Source organism: Chaetodon trifascialis, chromosome 2 (genome assembly GCF_039877785.1).
Source record: "Chaetodon trifascialis isolate fChaTrf1 chromosome 2, fChaTrf1.hap1, whole genome shotgun sequence".
NCBI classification, from domain to species: domain Eukaryota; kingdom Metazoa; phylum Chordata; class Actinopteri; order Chaetodontiformes; family Chaetodontidae; genus Chaetodon; species Chaetodon trifascialis.
In genome coordinates this window covers 26,299,320-26,318,720 of record NC_092057.1, presented here as the reverse complement: position 1 = coordinate 26,318,720, position 19,401 = coordinate 26,299,320, and the positions used below count along the sequence as shown (strand labels likewise).

The 19,401-nt window shown below is 42.5% G+C and overlaps 1 protein-coding gene across 13 annotated transcripts in view; it reads right to left on the bottom strand.

The window, feature by feature from the left end:
- Nucleotides 1–19,401, bottom strand: part of LOC139341316 (regulating synaptic membrane exocytosis protein 1-like) — a 72,904-nt gene that overhangs the window by 18,236 nt on the left and 35,267 nt on the right. For 4 of the 13 annotated variants that reach the window (XM_070977795.1, XM_070977828.1, XM_070977836.1 and 1 more), the window contains 13 exons: nt 18,152–19,053; nt 10,893–10,933; nt 10,512–10,622; nt 10,163–10,262; nt 9,736–9,859; nt 9,220–9,266; nt 8,916–9,031; nt 8,692–8,822; nt 8,434–8,605; nt 7,738–7,891; nt 5,160–5,313; nt 3,632–3,748; nt 3,067–3,129 (listed from right to left, as the gene is read on the bottom strand). In XM_070977795.1, the coding sequence (XP_070833896.1) occupies nt 3,067–3,129; nt 3,632–3,748; nt 5,160–5,313; nt 7,738–7,891; nt 8,434–8,605; nt 8,692–8,822; nt 8,916–9,031; nt 9,220–9,266; nt 9,736–9,859; nt 10,163–10,262; nt 10,512–10,622; nt 10,893–10,933; nt 18,152–19,053 (2,232 nt within the window). The other 9 variants (XM_070977859.1, XM_070977868.1, XM_070977876.1 and 6 more) reach the window with 6 other exon arrangements.

Here is a 19,401-nt window from a genome sequence, read left to right as displayed (position 1 = left end):
CAGCCAGCGTTCACATCTACTCACAGCTGTGTGTTTGTCACGTCATGCTGCTCTGTGACAACAGTTACTTTCAACAGATGGCTGGCTCTGTGTCGTCGCATGACATTGCACATACTGTTTTCAGGCCAAATGCCTCGCACGGATGGCAGTAAGGGCTTAGGAGTTTACTGTTTGTTTAATGCTCTGCCAGTACATGCATAAGCCTCTGCTATAGGTTTTAGCCTGAAAAAGAGAGAAAGAAAAGGTCCTGGGTGGAGGGGGGGCGAGGGAGGAGATGGTCCGGGAAGCGGATGCATTCTTACCTAACAGTGACCTCATCAGTGAACCTGAGCACACGGTGTGTAAGGATGCTACGAGGCATGGTGCTGCCCCCTTCTTGCCTGTGGGGCGGCTTGCTCTTTAGACATGCGGGGAGGGTGGAGCTGTACATCAGAGCCCCGCCCATGAGAGGCAGGGAAAGAGCCGCGTGCAAAGGAAGGCACAGGAAAACAAAAATGACATGCAACTGATGGAAACAAGAGACAAAATAAGTGAAGGGGAACAAAACACAAGCAGGAAACTAAGCAGGCTTCTTGTAAATGTGCAGGAGAGACAAAGAAGCAACATTCACATTATGATATTATGGAGCTGCTCAACCTCCACTTCTCAGTTCACACTGTGCCTCAGTTAAAAAAAAAAAGAGAGAGAGAGAGATAGGATAGCTTCAGATGAGAAATATGCCTGCTGTGTGGTGCTGGTGATCACTGAAACACCACACACAGCAAATCACTAACTGAAAACATGAGATGAACTGCATCCTGTCTGTGACCTCAGAGTGAGGAATTCATTATGTAAGAGTGTAGATATAGTTCCCCCAGCATTCCCGCTGGATTGACCCCACACATACTGTATATGGGCAGATTACATGTAATGCTGATTATGTAACGCAATCTACAGATCTAAAGCAGCACGTGGTGAGGAAACCAAGCTACGGTAGGCCTACAATATATATAGGAGTGCCATGAAAAGGATTAGAGCAGAACAGAGAAATGGAGGAATGTGCTTTACAAACCTCACAGGAGGTCTGTGTTTCTGGTGGAATGAAGTATTACAGTAAATATGGTGGATGATTTTGTGCTTTTAATGCTGGTTCAGAGGTAGAGAAAAAGAGAAAAAAAGAGTATGCTGATGTGATCTGGTACAAATTATGATGCCAGGATCAACATCTGCTAATTGCATTAAAGGCCAGTAATGGTGGTTTTAGCTCATTAACTGCAACTCACATATTCTTTACATGGTACCAACCATTTCCAAACCATTCAATACATTGTAGACTGATTTCTAGGTAGACATCACTATGGGGTGGGCTACTACAGAAACTTAGGTGTTGAATATATATATATATATATATATATACACTTGTAGCATCCATGTCCACTAAACTCATGTTCATGTAAAACTGTTGGCTATACTTATGCAGTGGTGCCTTGAGCCAAACAAAAACAATGACAATATTAACATACTGATGTTTTGCAGGTGTAATGTTTACTGTGTTCACCATCACCAGCATGCTAGCATGCTAATTGGAAGCACAAAGCACAGTTGAGGCTGATGGGTATTAGTTTCATTACGTCCAAACCAAAGTTGGACAAGTGAAATGTTTGTCCTCAAATAGACACTTAGCACAAAAAAGTGAATGTCAAGTAGTAATGTCAGTGGGATTAAAACCCCAGGAAGCATGGAAATCATGAACGTCTGTGTAAAAGTTCATGGGATTGATCTAATTTTAGATATTTCAGTCTAGACCAATGTGGTGGACAAACTGACTGACCTAGAGGCAGCTGGTCGACTTAAACCCATACCACTAGCTGAAATGCAGTGGTGATCATTGTGCTTCAATGCTGTTTCATAAGTCGCTACAATGGGAAAGAGGTGACTGACTTCTCATTATTCACAAAGTCCATGTCTGCTTATAGTTTAACTTGAAGGTTTGATTTCCAGACAACACAGCTTGTGAACACAGCAGTTTGGCGCTCATCTGTCAAAATCCAGATGGTAAAGCTCCCTTGACTGCACCAATGACTTCCTGTCCTCAACTGCTACCTAATGACAGAAAATCAGCCTAAAACCATCTGAAATGCTTTAGAAAATGGTCAGAGCTGATGTAAACTATATATGATTTGTAGTTGCACTATGGTCTGCAACATGTAACATGTAACCTGTTAACCAGTGTGGTCTTTTCAAGGATTGTATAATACAGAGGGAAGAAAAACACGCAGCATTCAGTTAGCTAAAGCGGCATCATGACAAAGCAACTTGTCACACACTCCAACTGAAGCAAGCCCAAGCAGCACAGTGGACTGGGAGACATATGGACATTCATGCCATTGTGAGAACACTGCCACAACTAAATGACCCACCACCTCCACAAATGAGTCTGGGAAAGCTGGACAGGCACAGAGATGGGTACGCAAGACTGCCTCTCATGCGAAGCGCTTACCTGTAAATGTCTTTATGGATACCATTTACTAACAGGGGCATTTTGGGGGGCAGTGTGTTGCTGTATCTACCTATGCCCCTGGTTATATGAGTGGAGATCATGCATGTAAGGCAAGACAAGAAAGCAAAGTGGAAAAGATATACAACTGCTGTGAGTAAACACATCAAATGCAAAAAAGAAAAGATATTAATCAAAAGAGCTTTGGCTTCTGTGAGGTAAGCCACCGAGCAGGTCCCTAATCCCCTCACACAGTGATCAGCGTGTTGTGTGTGTTTGTATGAGATTGATGTGGTGATATACAGCAGTCAGACGTGAATTTATGAGAATGCTACGATTACTTGACCCTGATATGGCATGTTTACTTGTGTTTTCATGCAGTTGCAAAAAGCAGACAAACACTCTAAGGTATCTGCAGTCCACTGACGATAATTAACACACTCTGTTTTCATTGAAAATAGTGTTAAGATGGAATTGTTAAAGTATAGTGAGGATGGAAACAATGATAAAACGTCATATTTTAATAAAATAAAGCTGAATGGTGGTTGTTTTCTTTTTTTCTTTGTTCTTTGTTCTTTCTTTTTTTTTACCTGTTTGTGTGCAGGCACTCGGCACTCCCGCCCCGGATAGACCTGTGCATCTCCAGGACCTCACTGTCATTGCCATGACGATGGGTGAACAAATGAGAAACAACCCGAGAAAACACAACAGAAGAGGATGGAAACTCAGACAGGTAAAGTGAATTTATGAATGAGAGCAACCAGGAAATCATAATTCTGAGATTTCAGTTACGTCTGCATCCAGCAGTACACAATGATACAACAAACTTAGTATGCTGCAATGACTAGTGTCACACTGTTAGTATTATTAGTAGATATTAGTTCAGTATTATCGCATTACACACACAAAAAGATTCAACCCATGTAAAATATATGTAAATATGAGCAAGTCAGTGCTCCATAAGTGTATTTTGGAACTGATGAAGAGCTGAATGACCCAAAAGGAGCACTGACTCAAAGTGTGTGTGCTTTAACATACATATCTTTAAATCATTTTATCATTCTATGTATTTTTGTGTCTATCATTATATCTATATCATATAAATAATCCCACCCCACACTGTGATGATCCCCACAAGTCCCAGCAACAGGTTACCTGTCCTCAGAGTACTCGTAGTCCGAGTCACCGGAGCGTTGGTGCTCCAAGTGGGAGTCATGGTAGTGGGATGGGGAGTGGGAGTGGTGGCGGTTCTGGTGGATCTCATCAAGACTCCTGATGAAATCAAAGATATCTAATAAATTCACATGTTTCTTTGGATATGATATGAATCTTGGTCTGTAGTTGTAATGATTCAATATGTCCACCTTTACTTTAATAATCTGACACAATATGAATTTCTACAAAACAATTCAGCCAACTGAAGGGCACAGCAGATGACTTCAAGCAAGTTCAAACTTGAGATGGTCAGTTAGAATAAGAATGCCACCGTGAACACATTATCAGAGTGACATAGCATACAAGAAACACATCTTAAAAAATAAGTGATTTATGACAAAACTTCAGTTCCCAATCATTTCTTTTTATGTCTTAGTTCTCTGGTATTCTTCTGTAAGAGAAATGCTGTTTTTATTCACAAATTCTTTCCAATTACTTCCACTCATTAAGGCCCGAGCCGTGAAACTCGACACATCCTGTGGAGGTATTCCACATTAAAACAATCTTTGGCTTACAGGGCCCTTTCCAGTTGGGCTTTTATTTTGAAAGAAATACAGAAAGTGTTGAGTTTCATTGATAGTATCTTAACATCCATTGGATAAAATATGGAAAGGAGGAATGATTGGAAATAATTGATGAGTGAAAACAGAGAGAGAAACTCGAGTACCAGGGTGGTTCTGCTGCAAGTAAATTATACTAAATTTACAGTATGAGCCAAAATCAGTCCTTGAAAAGCAAAACTGGTGAGGATGTGACATCAGTAACAGACACAGCAAAATGCAACCGTAGAACACAACTTCTGCTTGTTTTTGGTTGACATGTTTTGTTGTTATATAAAAAGTTCAGTCTACAAATGTTGTTTGGAGTTATAACTGAAGATGATAAACCCATTTCTGCTGAATACTTTGCAAATGAATAAAATAATAAATAAAAATAAATAAAACGCAGCAGAAGTAACATGTGTGATGTGTTATGAAAAAAAATAATAGAAAAATAACATATTTTGTCGGTTGGATTAGATACGTGTGGCAACCCAAAGCTAAATGTAATATTTCAACCAGCTGCCTTAAACATATTTGGCTCTCTTCAACTGTTAGCAGCGTAATGACACTGTCACGCCAACAGCCATTAACAGAGGTGTGTATTACTTGGCAGTGATTTGGCCATATAGTAGTAAAGTAATAATGCTAACAAGCAGCATCAAGTCCAGGACACTGATACAGTATAGCCAGACCAAACCATAATCTCATCAAATGCAAAAATGTCAGACATGTAATCCAGTATTCATGACTGAGACTCTACAGGGATATTTCCTCTGAACAGGCCTGGCATCAATAAAAGTCAGATATTACTGGCTATTTCATCTCAGTAGTACAGATGTATTGACTGGCTGATGCTGGTTACTGTCACCACAGACAACACACACTCCACTGACAGTTCACCAGGTAATCTGACAGGTGATGCTGACCTCTGCATGGGCACGTGTGCGGGCCGTGACCGAGCCCGGCAGGAGTCCTCTCTGTGGGGAGACACCGAACGGGAGCGATGCTGGACGGTGCGCTGCTGCTCAGGCACAGCCAACGTACTGCCTCGTTCTCTCTCCCTGGAGTTGCGCTCGGCATCTACACACATGCACACACAGATCCAGCACAGATACACCCACACACAAGGCAAAAAAGCAGAATTCACACATACACACAAACATTCATACAAACGTGTTTGTTGGTTCATAGATATAACACACACACACAGACAAATACAAGAGTGGACACACACACACACACACACACACACACACACACACACACACACACACACACACACACACACACACACACACACACACACACACACACACACACATATCCAAACATTAGTTGTGTGTCCTTTGAGGAGGACTGGCTACCACTACAGATGCCATTCTCTTCCAGACTGTAGAACATCACATCAGATGTTTTACAGGCAAATGACCAGCTAGGCTACAGGTTAGCCGGTCATGTGAGCTAGCCTGAGTAGCTGACTGTTTCTGCTATGTCTCTGTCAGACCTGAGATCAGACTCAGACAGTTGGTTTCTGTTGAACCAGGTGAGGTGCCAGGTGAGGTGAGAGATCAGATTTTTAACCCCTGAGGAATATTTAACCACTACAGCTACAAAGAATAGGTTATATATAATCCAACAATGCACACAATACAAGAAATGCATGGATGCACATTTTAAAGAACCTGTATTTGCTCAACCGCATGTAGATGCTGCTTAAAATGTGAAATAGAGTTGCAAAGTTGAAGGAATTATTTTGTACATCCAGGGTTCCAGAAATAAATGAACCATTCATTTTCTGCATAGACAGAATGAGGTGACTGTCAGATGGGAGCTTCCAAGGGTTTATTGCAAATGAGTCTCCTGGTTAGATCGTCAGTATAAAGGACGAACAACACTGACGTGAAATATGTGGTTTTCTGATCAAGACAGACAAAGCACAAGCTTGTGTGCACAAAAATCACAATGTCTGAGATACAGTTTGGTAAGAAACATCCTTTCACCAACCTTCAAATTCTAATTTCCCTCAAGCAGAAAAAGCTTAAGCTCTTGCTTTTTAGAAAACTGGTGACACAATCTGTAGCTTAAATGAACTCCCTTCTGGATTCTCGGTCAATCGTGGATGAATTCAGTGACTATAGCATCGTGTTTCATTCGGCAATGTTCTTGTTACAGTTTTGATTTGCATCTCTGACTGGCTTCTTATCCATAGCAACCAAAGCACATGCATTGCAGTATTTAGAGTGATTTGCCTTGACAAACTAATGGAAAAACATGATTTCTCAGAGATCATAAATTGAAGGGATAGCCAGAACCTGCTGTGTAGTATCATTACATCATGATATTTCTGCACTGAGGATCATTGACGAGATCATTAAAAGGAGCAGGAAAAAACAGGTGACCAACAGGTCCTCCCACTCCACAACTCTACAGCGCATTTATGTGTTTAAAGGATTAGATTTATCATTTGTTCATCTCAGTATTTGCATTAAAAATAAAAACAGCCACAGTCACGTTCAAATAAGTCGGAGAATGTGTTTCTAACACTCATTTCACTGCCCGGTGTGGCAAACCATACTCATTTGGACACAAAATGAACCCTAAAAAAGTGTCAAATTCAAATCAGCCCCACATTCATCTGAAAGAAAATCAAGCCACAGCAGAAACAGTCTAACAACAAAGCAGTTGTAGTGATTCTACTGGCCAAAATAACACAAATTCAGCTTCTACTGTACATGTTCAGTGTCCTTTCAGTGAAGTCAGCAACTTCCACGAGACTAGAAGCATGCAGGAGAATGGCAGGAAACTCAGTGGAATGGCAGTGAACAACAGTAGCTCTACGGTCTAACATGCACTCAGTGCTTCAGTGTTTCTACAGCCCAGCAGAAGAGGAGAAACTGTTCACACCAGCACTACAAGGCTGTACACTACAACGCTGCGATTCAAAATCTGCAGTCCAGTAGCAACACGATGAATTGCAAAAGTCTTCGGAGTGTTGCCTTTTGCTGAAACAGCAACGGTTAATTACTTTAATTTGAGTGCAATTTGTTCAAAAACATACAGTGGAGCCAAAAGGAGACAGGAAGGTTTCAGAGAAACAGATGGAGGGAGGATGCAAAGAGAACACTCTCTCACCCAGTGCTGGACGCCTACAGGCTAGTACAAGGAAGTGCTCAGTAACCATGCCCCCCACCCACCTTTAGTCACTACCATCAAACCATCATCAAACTCTGTATCAATGATGCGATGAGACCCTGCACACACACGCACACAACACACACACACGCACGCACGCACGCACACACACACACACACACACACACACACACAAACATACAGGACAGGGTAAGCTTGAGAGGTTGTCAGTCAGAAAGGAAGGAAGGAAAGGTTAGCAATCACACGCTCACAAACACTGTAGGTTCACAGAACAGGGATTAAATCATACATACACATCCACATATTTGTTCACTCAGCGCCTGTGAAGACACCATATATAACCAGACATACTCTGTAGCTTCTTGCTGGGGCTGTCTCCATGGACGTGTCTGCGTGGGAGGTACGGGGAGGGCTGGGGCAGAGGTATAGAGGACACGTCGTGTGTCTGGAGTTTATACCAATGAGGAATGTCATCCAGCAGAGCCGTCTCCAACTCTATCAGGATCTGAGCGAGGACAGAAAGGGAAAGAAGAGGCAGGTGAGTGAGCAAAAGAGAAGCAGTCAGATGGAGCCACCTTCTCTGAGGTGTTTGGGCAGAGGGGACTGTGTTTCTGTGGAAGCGCTTCAGTACAGGGAGCTTTACTGCAGAAACTCACAACCTTTTTGGCTCGTTGGCCCTTAATATAAAGAAGTTCTAACCTACAACGTCTGATTAGAAGTCACAAATGCTAAAATTCAAATTTGAAATTATTCACATTTTGGAACCTTGAGGGGCTAAAATTAGCCATTAGCAAGTAAAAATCAAAGATTAGAGAATAGACTGAAAATTTAAATCTAGTGAAAAAAAGTGAAACAAAGCTTCAGTAAAGTACTCAGAAAGCAGATTATGATACAGATTATACTGTATATGTGACTTTTGACTACAGTGTACATTATATTCCTGTTCACTGTCCAATCTGGAAAATCACCCATATGATAGCAGTGTGAAGAAATCCAGGTAATCTAAACCAGTATGAAAATAGTATTTGGATGTCCTGCGTCTCCCACCTCTCCCAGGAATTCACTCTCCTCCTCCTGGACTCTGGGCTGGTCCCACACTGTGATCTCTAGCATGCGTTCTCTGAAGTCCCGCCGGTGAACATGGGAATATATGAAGGTCTGGTTCCACTTAGGCTCGGCGCTCTTCTTCACTGTTTTAGTCCGCCGTTTACTCTTATCACTAGAACAAGGCATGAGCGAGTTTAGAGGGGGAGATGCTGACGCACTGTGACTGTGAGGTGGACCCACAAAACACAATGACCATACCTTCTATCAGGCAGGAAGTACATCTTGACGTAGGGGTTCCGAGGTCGTCCGTCTGGTCGGGGTGGCAGGTCTATGGCTTGAAGGACATTGACGATCAATTGATGGCCCACTTTGTCGTACCACAGCTTCACCTGTAAAAACGCATAAAGACAAATAGCCTCTATCCATATCTCTATCCATTCACATGACACACATGACTCAGTCCCTCCACTTCAGATACTCACAGAGAGCTGTCCAGGCAGGACCAGAGGAAGGTCTCGGAGGGCCCCGGGGCTGGTAGGGGACATCACTGATATGGAGGGACGATCCATCTTTTGTGACTCAAAGGAACTAGAGCCTGCTGTTGAAGAGGGGAAACAGTTGTAATAAATCATAGAGCCAAAGGCACAATCAAGTCCAGTATCTGGTGTTAGAGTACAATGTGTGTACTGTGTATGGAAGTAGCTTCTGGAGACAGAAGCTACTTCCAAATGCAGTAAACAATGGTAACATACATAAGACAATAAAGCTGCTCCTATAAACACTTACTAGATTCTAGAGGTGGGTGGGATGACTCTGGGATTCTTGGGATGTCTCTGCAAAAAGTGAAAGAGAGTCATGGAACTTCAAATATACAGAATATACATCAAGAAACTTTGTAATGTAAGGACACAATGAGGACTGTGGTGTACATTCATCTTTAAAAATGAATGAGCTAAAGACTCATGTCAACCAACAGGTAGAAGAAGAGCAAGCAGTCAGCCAAATGCACATTTACACATTAAACATGGTGGGTAGTAGAGGTGAAAAGGATGGCTGGAAAATGGGATTTTTCTCTTGGATCTCAGGATTTTGGGGAAGATATGAGGGGAAGGGGCTCCACCCATTAAATCAACACTACTTACTGATATGCTCTATACACTTTTCTCAAGAAGTTTTTGGACATAATGCGGTGGATAGAGCTTTTAGATAAAGGAAGGAGACATATCAAAAGTGTCAGAAAAAAATGAATGCCATCACTCAAGTACTTTGACAGTCATTACATATTAACAGCCAAAATCTTACCCTATAGGTCTTGAAACAACTATTTCCACTTGAGGTTCAGCCTTGGATTCAAGGATAATGTTGTATACTTCTTTCTTAGTTGCTCCTGGCAATGACTTCCCATTCCACTGCAGCACCTCGTCACCTGGAACCAGATGGCCAACATGCACAATGATGATCCAGCCTGAGGCTCATCGCGCATTGCATTTGACTAAGAAGCCAGGCACTAACAGAGAATTCTGCATCTGGAATTCATTTGAAATATAAAGTGTAGTGGTACTGCAGCTATTCTGCTTATTTTTAAAAAGAGGATGAAACCGTTTTTGGACATATTTATAGATATTAATAGCTTGTCAGCTTTGAGCTTGAGTGGGTGTTTTGTCCCAGTTAAATTACAATAATAATCTCTATAGATATAGCCAGAACAAAAAACTGCATGTTTTCGTACCTGCTCGTAGGTGTCCCACGACGTCCGCTAGGCTGCCTTTCTTGACTTTAGTGATAAAGGCCCCAAGTCTCCCTGTCTCTGTCATCTTCCCCCCTACCACCTGCACACAACGGAGAGAGAGGAGAACGGATAGTTACACAGCTTCATGTTGGCAGACCCAGAGTCAGTTTGCACCTCTCTGTAGGACTCAGTGATTGCTTAACAGGCATTATGCTACATACTTGTGTCATGAAACACTCCACAGCACAAATCATCTCTACTGGCAGTTTGAAACTAGCACTCAACTGAAGTTAGTCTCTCAGTTACAAGCTAGTGATCCAGGTGTGAATGGGAGAAATTCCCTGCTTACTTTTAGGCCGAGGAGCGAGCCGGCCTCACGGGGCATGGCTGACCTCTTGCTTAGTGTGATGCGCCCGATCAGGTGGTCACCCTCTTTGGATGGCTGCCATGTAACGGGATGCTGCAGGAGAAGTTATGAGGGGAGTTATAAGGCGTTGTGAAGGAGGATAAGGAAGAATAGAGGGAAGACAACACGATGGAGAGAAAGGGTGAGAGAGGGACAGCGGGAAGAGAGGATGTGCAAATGTTACTGTGTGGCTGTCACTTTGTGGATGTGTGTGTGTGTGTATTTGCGCGTGAGTACATGAAGGTGTATGTGAGTTACTGTAAATATTCAGGGCAGCTGCAGCACAGTAATGCTCTGACTCTGACATGTTTTGCTGAAACTTACATGCCACACTGTTGGATCTAGAGAATGACAATCCCAGTCACCTGCACAGAGAAAGAGAAAGAGGGGAAGTAAGTGATATGACATCTGTCAGTACTGTGGAGAAATTCATCTTTCATTTACAAGAATGTTTAAAAAAAGCAAATAAAAATGTCATCACAGAGCCACAGCTAAGAAAAACTAACTTCATTCATAATCAAACTGATTCACCATACTCCAAGTTGGCCTGTCCAAACCTCCTGCCAGAGCCTGGCCAGGCACAAAGACACCAGTGTATGTCAGAGTATCCCAGCTCTCATTAACACTGACAGATGGCTCGAGTAGAAGAACTAACTGGCCCAGCATCAGACCGGAGCAGCCTGTGGCCACTTTGTCGCCACAGGAATAAACCAACAGCAAGATGACATCAGATGGGGATTTCAAAGACTTTGAGGAACCTCAGTTTCAAGGTAAGTGAAATGTTCAAGCCTGGCACATGAGATGAGATGAATGATTCAGCTGATGGTTCTGGCAAAAGAGAGCAGGAGAGGCGGGAAGGGGAAGAAAACATGCAGCACATGCAAAGCTGTTTGTCCAAAACATTTTCAGTGATAATCAGGTTAGCCAGTAAGAGCATGGGTGATGGACATCAGAAAACCTGAAAAAAGTCTGAGTAGACATGACTCCAGTGCTGCTTATCTGAAATCTGAAAGTCCACCGAGAATGCTTGAGAGGATAAATGCTGACTCCACAGTTTGAACTGCTGAGTAGGGGTTTTTGGTTTTGGAGGATGAACATGCCGGGCAGATTACAAAATCTGGGCTGCTCCTCTAACTGATGCTACATCAAAGCATCAGCTCTTTGCAGGTATATTGTTCTTGAAAAACAGTGTGTGTGTGTGTGTGTGTGTGTGTGTGTGTGTGTGTGTGTGTGTGTGTGTGTGCGTGCGTGTGTGTGTGTCATAGAGCCTGTCCTCCCCTTCAGCTCCATCTGCTATTATACCAGTTGCAGTCTCTAAAAGCCAACATTATATATAAAAGATATCTTCATCACATGATCTTGAACTCCTGCCAACTTGTTTTACGTTTGCCTCCACACAACATGATCTCCACAAACAACCTAAACAACAGCATGTGCTATTTCTTTAGTGTCATTTAACCCAAAATGACACTGAATGAGTTCAGAAAAAAAGAACTCAATACATTAATGAAAATAGAACTCAGTAACGATATGTTTGTGATGGAATATGCTAGACTAAACAGGCATGTTCAAAATGTTCACAGACTATGATCTGCACATCATCAAAGACACGCTTCAACATGGGAAGATAATAAAAATTCAAAGTTGATGTTCCAAGTTATTTGAATATGCCACATAGAGTTGGGCGGTATCCAAATTTTGATACCGTCAAACTTTCCCCACATTTCCCAGGGTATACGGTATTACCGTGACTAATTAAAAATCACTTTGCAGGGCAGCGTGACATGCGCGCAGTTCAGACGGTCAATGCTCACGCGAAGAAGCACCAGTCCTAACTTGTAGCATACCAGAATGACGGGGAGAAACTCAGCTAAAAGCCTCTACCAAGCACTGCCACCCAAACGAAACACAATTCATACCCCACGACATTGTATGCGCATTTAACGACAAACACGAAAACAGCCCACGTCAATGGCACTATCTGCTGATTTCACCACTTCACGCAAATCACAAAAGCCCGGTATCATATGAAAGCAGAGAGTGTGATGACCACGAGATGTCTGCCTCCACACTGTGCGACGAAAACTCGGCGAGCTAGCAGCCAAAGAATACCAGAAAAAAAACTTCGCTAAATCATAAAGTATGTTTTACCTTTGCTGCTTTGTGGTCAAAAGTTATATTCCAGCCCGAAAAAACGCTGCTAATGTCTCCTCCTATGACTCTGTGTTAGTTTGAGATCAATCACAAAGGTCCTGCTTGTTTACATAAAAAGGAGGGGGTTTCTAGAGTGGAGGGAGAGCCCGCCATGCAATAACCTATCTCTGGGGTTACTTCCTGCTGGATCGTCATTGGTGTTTCTATGGTGAATGTGGGCGGGTCGCTGAGCTATTGACCAGCGTAACCACGCAGTTAGTTTCACCGCTCCGTCTCATGAAAGAGCAGAGCGCCCACAGAGGACTCTGTCGAGCAGCCCGAAGTGTTATTTTACTGTTTTATTTGCATTTCGTCCTTTTATAAGAGCTAAGAACAATTGCTAGCAGGAAAAGGCTGAAAAAGTGTTTTCAACAGAGGAGTTTCTCCGTGTGCTTGGACGAGATAACGGTACTCTGCCCAGACGCGCCCATATGAGCACCTGGACATCAAAACATCTGTAAAACTGCTCAGGTTCATTTTTTTTAGCATGTAATTTTGCACAGTCACCTTTTTCTCGAGTAAAAATTCAACCAGATACATTGAACGGAGTGGACTTCATTTTTGTTATGACGATGCTACAATTATGTTAGACCCCTATAGACCTATATGCGCAGCATTTTTTAATGACGGTAATGAAATTGATACCGTTGCTATTTTTAGATACCGCAGGATACCTTATTACCGGATTACCGCCCAACCCAAATGCCACAATTAAAAGGCTTGTGGCAGCAGGTCTGAAGACTGATGAATAGATTCATGCCCTAAAAGCACATCTTATACAAATCCAGGACCAGGACCTTACCCTATCAGACTGTACTGTGCGTGACAGTGGAACAAGGATCTGTACCAGTGTCAAATGGCCTGCAGGACGTTGACTTGGACCAGCTGACTGGTCAGCAAGGGACCAAGAGCCTTTCTAGATTTAGTATTTATCACCCAGGGATATCGCAGCCTCTCTTCTCTGCCACTGACATATTCACTTGTCGCAGTGCATTTTACAGCTCATCACACTGGGTGTCTCAGAGAGAACTGGTTGAAGAAGATGTGGGACCAATGAACGGAAAGTTAAAGGTTCTTTTTTATTGTACCTCAGAATTTATGGAGTGTTGTTTGTATTGTTAATTTTTGAGGAAAGCATATTGCACTGATTTTATTTTTTTAAAAAAACCATTTCAATTACTACAAAAATACTGGATGACCACAGTAAGAGCTGGTAGATCGCAGCCTGTACACCAATCAGCAGGCTGACATCCTCGCATCAGATCTGAATCATGCTTATCAACTCTGGCTGGTTTAATGCTCTGATATGCAATAGACCACACAATATTTCAAATGCATTCTTTCTGTTTATGGTGGAATCAATAGGGGCAAATACCACAGCATCTCTTGTATCGTCATTTTAAGAACATGTAACTAATAATGTAGGCTTCTTTTACGCTCCTGTGCTGTGTATGGAAGTGAGAAAGAAAGAATCCCATTGTTGGAGAAAACAAAGTAGTGATTACATTAAATTAATTCATTGATTATTAATGATTGTTAATAGTGTTAATGGGAGCAAAAATATATGACATAATTAAAGTTAAAGTCTTCCTCTTAGACTTCACATTGGCACTGATGTTCTATTGTGGAAAAGACAACAAATCCTCCAGTTAATCAATGATTAAGACATAATGCCTTAGGATTGAGCAGTGACTCAGTTTTCTCAGTTGTAAAAGAAAATCTCTTTCCACACTACTGCTAATGCTCTCTCCAGTGACAGTACATTCAAGTATAGGTCAACATGTTCATACATACCCTCGGCACATTTGAAATAATCACGGTAAATATAGGAATATGCCATACACCCACTGGGACACAGTGTCATCCCAGCAGCAGACGTCCCTTTCCATTTCCTCAACACCATTACCACCTTGGTGTCTTCTTCACTCCAAAGAAGTAAGACATCCACACTTCCTTCCTCAATTTTACTTCAGACACTAAGTCAGAGCTGCTCCATCATTAAAGCCTCAATCTGGAAGATACACTAGTACTGTATGTCCAGTGGGACGCAGTTTATTGGGCAAGGGAAACCACAATATAAACATGGTTTACAATAATCCTGCTAAGAGGATTCTTGCTACATATAAACAACTATTTCTGCATGAACATTACATAACTTCCTCTTACATTTAATATCTGTAGCTTGTAATCCTTGCTATGCGCATACATCGCATCATGCTTGTGTTCTGCATTAAATCCAAATTTTACAGCTCTTTTACTTGGCCAGTGTAGTTGACAGAATGTTTAAAGGGTGTAAATACATTCAGAATCTTTATTGGTTAATGTCATAATAATAATATGTTACAATGAGGTAGTGTTCAAAAAAACAGTACTTCAATGCGGCACTGGGCTGTTTACTCCTAATGTAATTAGCTTAAGATGATCACTAGTGGGAGTGGGGTCACAAAGCTTTTTGATGTTAACCATTAAATCAATGATTGTAATCCAGTTAAATGTGCAACAGTCCATTCTACTATCTGTGAAATCTCATCTACCTGAATTATAGCTTAAATCTAATGAAGCTTGTGTTAATCTGTTAGACAGGCACTTCGAGGAGAAACACCCTCAAGTAATCAATAGACCAAATATGGATCATTTGCTGACTTTATAGAATTAAAATTCAACCTTACAAGCTGTTACAGTGTTGTGGAAAACTTTCACTATCATATTTGTCTTGATAATGTTTGATTGTGTATCCACTTAACATCAGTTCTGAAGTGTAAGTTCCCTGTTTTCCAACCCAGTTATGTTTCCCAACAGGCTTGACTACTGTCCAATCAGGCAATCACACAGGCCTTCAAAAACCGTGAAACCATGTGACTCATTATTGATATCTAAAATCTTCAATAAGCAATATTTCTACAATAACAATGTATGAATGACATACATTGCGGAAGAGGTTGCTTGAGTCCTACACTGGCGGGTACTCACTGGTACTCGCTGGTAAAAAAGTGCAATGTATTTAAATGTGTTTACATGTGTTTAAATTCACAGGTATGGGCACAGTATTAATCCCCTATGTGGGATTAATAAAGTGTTATCTTGTTTTATCTTATCAAATGAAAACGAGCTAAATGCGCAAGGGCCTTAAAACCTAAATTCACATCCAGCCAAATAATGGGATGTCACTGGTCCAACAGCAATGTCTACTAGCTAGTACATCAAAAAGGCAAAAATAGCCAGTACTGCATAACAAACGATACATGGACAATTTATAGTTGAAGGCCAAGCTGGATGTCTGGGAGAAACTTGGTGTGGTCAGAGACTGTGCGAATAATGTTGTCAGTGGCTTTGCTGCATTTAAAGTGTATAAAGTTTGATAGCTGCAAGTGAGGCACATTGTCACTGAGGAAACAAGTCGCTGCACGAATTGACACATACTCCAAGAACACAACTCTCAAAATGTCTAAATGGGAAGACAAGGAGGCCACAATCCAGTTAGCAATAACATTTGTGTACTGGAACATCAGATCATTTGAAATGGAAGACATCCATCCATCTTAAACCAGGGACTACGGACGGTATTCTTCTTTTACACAGCAGCCTCAAGGCCAATTAAATGTCAGCATAGCGAGCAGCAACATAGACTATGGTTTAATTATGATTTGAAGTCATATTTCTACATGTTCCAATTTTGCAAGTAAAAATCAAACACTTTAAAGTGAGCGACTGTGTAACCTGTAAATTTAATTACTCGTCAGGTGACAGACTATATTAACGGGTCAGGGTGGGTCAAGATATGACTTGGGGATACTTGTAGGTAACAGGTCAGTTCCAACACCAAGCTTTGCAGGTGGAGGTGGGTTTGCAAAAAAACTGGACCTGTGCAGTGTCAATAGCTGCTCAGCAAATAGGAAACGTAATGTTAGAGACTAGCTGATGAACAGAGTGGGGCCTTTAGAGGCTAAAGAGCCAGACATTTCCCTCAGGAATTTGTAGACAGAAAAACAGAGCTAAAAGAGGCTGACTGTTGGACCTGGATTTGCCAAAGGCATAACTCTGTATGAATGACTGACCCCCTAATGCATCTCTGTAGGAAAACATACTGCACATTATCCTGCAAAACTTGCTTCGGGCCACAGATGAGAGTAAAAGGAGACATCCTGTTTTGAGGCCCAGCTCACTAAATAGTGTTTAAAACAGCTAATAATCTCAATCCACACCATCTACCCATTACCAGTCCCCGAGTTATAGTAATCTGGATTAAAACATCTGGAATAGGCCCCTTCTGTGACCGGTGAGAGAGATAAGCTGATAGAGCACAGCTAACTCCACCTAGTGACTCTTGAATTTGGCTTATAGCACAGCCTAGCATCGCTTGTCTAACAGTAACTGCATAATACATAGGTACTAAGAAGCCAGCAGCAACCATGCAGCATGCAACCACAGCCAGGCTTGATTTCATCTGGTCGTCTATGGTTGGCTGGTACAGCTGGCAGTTTGCGAAGTATTACGTAGATGCGAGCCACTGGCCTAATTCCACAAATCTGCTGGCCTAAATCACAGGGACTCTCCAAATAAATGAGAGCTGTCCTGAGAGCAGCAGGGTTTAGCCACAGCACAGAGGTGTAGATGACACACAGGGATAGTAATGCACTGTGTGCTGGGTGGGTGCTTCATTCTATCACTTATCGTATAGTTTTACAGTCCAAAATTAGAATGTGATGGTATTACAATAATCTTACGAGCCAAAACATCTCTGCTTTTTTTTGCACATTACTGTAATTCTACTTACCAGTTGATGCTAGGGTTTGGAAAGTATGGCCAGGAAGTGTGGGAAGAGGGAAGATGTTGCAATAGAAATGAGCTTTATTATGCCATTGATATGTTACTCAGCTGTTTGGTCATTGAATCTTTACAACTGTCTTTCATCTTGTTTCCCCAGTTAAAAAAATGTGTCAGATGATCTGCCCAGTCATTCAATCTGTATCTTTCTATCTCTGAGTATTACCTGCAGGTCAATTAGCCAACAAACCTAATACTGCTGTAATTCTAATCCCACCCACACTACACTGGGTATACAATAGGTGATACAAGCAAAGTCTCTTCACAGTAAGAATGATGAGAATACAACAAATGCAGAGATAAATGAAGGTTCTTTATGATTCAGGTAGACAGAGTGAGGATACATGTGCTGATTAAGGATGGGCGTGTGGGCTCTGTGAGATCTTCAGCTGCTCATTAACAAGTTTTGGTGAGTAGAAAAAGATTTTAGAGCCAGATTGAGCAAATGACGATAAGGAATCACATCTAATATATGGAAATGAATGACAGCAAACAGTGCAAGGTATGCAAGTTCTGATATATTTAGCCTAGTAAGCTAGTGGAGTGAGCACATCTGTCTGACTGACCTTTCTCGCTGACGCTTTCCATGTCCACGTCCTCACAGCTGGTGTACTCGGGCGTGGAACCGCCCTCCTCCTCTGAGCTGCTGATGGACATCTGCCTCTTATTGACTCCGCGTTTGCTCTTGTATGACCGTGGAGGGGGCGGCCGCAAAGACTCCGACTGGTCCGAGCTCTGAGAGTCCTTCCTCAGCAGGTTATCCCCACCCTTGTCCCTTGGTGTCCGTGTTGTACCAGGCTCTAAGCGGGCTTTGTTTGGGCCCCAATCTGGAGGCACAGGTCCCCCAGGTTGGGGTCCTGATCTCACTCCACCTCCAACAGGTGGAGCTCCCCCTCCTACCCCCACGGTCCTATCCACAGAGTAGGCTCGGTGGTTTTCCAGGACAGCCTTGCGGTCTCCCTCCCCACCTCCACTCCTCCTGGCCAGGCGGTTTTCAGGCACCTCCCCTGCACTTCCTCCACCCCCTCCTTCACCAGGCCCCAGGCCGACCTCATTGATCGCCAGATCACTGTGTCGTCGTTCGTGGCGGACTTTGGACACCTTAGCATGCATGCGCATCTCCTGCTCCTCCTTCTGTGGTTTCACTGGGTATCGTGCCAAGTTGGGATCACTACGGTAGCGATTCTGGAACTCCTCCTCACGGCGCTGGCGCTCCCTCTGCTCCTCATCCTCTGGCCGTCTGCGGTGTGTTTCTGAACGACCCAAGTTCTCCTGCCCATCCTCATATTCCTGAGAATGGATCTTCTCCAGCCTCCGTCCATCTCCTAACCGTCTCTCTCCTCTTTCTCCAGCCACCACTCGTTCATCCAGGGATGATTGAGATGGCAACTTCCCTGCAGGTCTCCGGCCACTACCACGCCCCATGCCTCCCTTACCATTTTGTTCATGGAGGGAAACTGGCCTTTTCCTATATGAGAAGAGAATTCGTTACAGCAACGTATCATATAGTCTGCTGACACACATTCATCTTTTCCATTACAACAGGTGAGCAACATCAGCACTTGTAACATCACAAAAATAATGACAAGAGGGTACACAAATATCCTGTGCTCAGAACTTTCCTCTCTATATTTGCAAAACCTTGATGACTTTTATACAAACAGATTAAAACCAACATGAGATGTGATGAATTCTTACCTAACTCACCCACTGAATGAAAATAAAGGGATTGAATCAAAGATCTCTCAAGACTAAAACCCCTTTTGCCCCAGGGATTAAAAAACAACAGGAGCTTTAGCCAGTAAGCAGTGCTAGC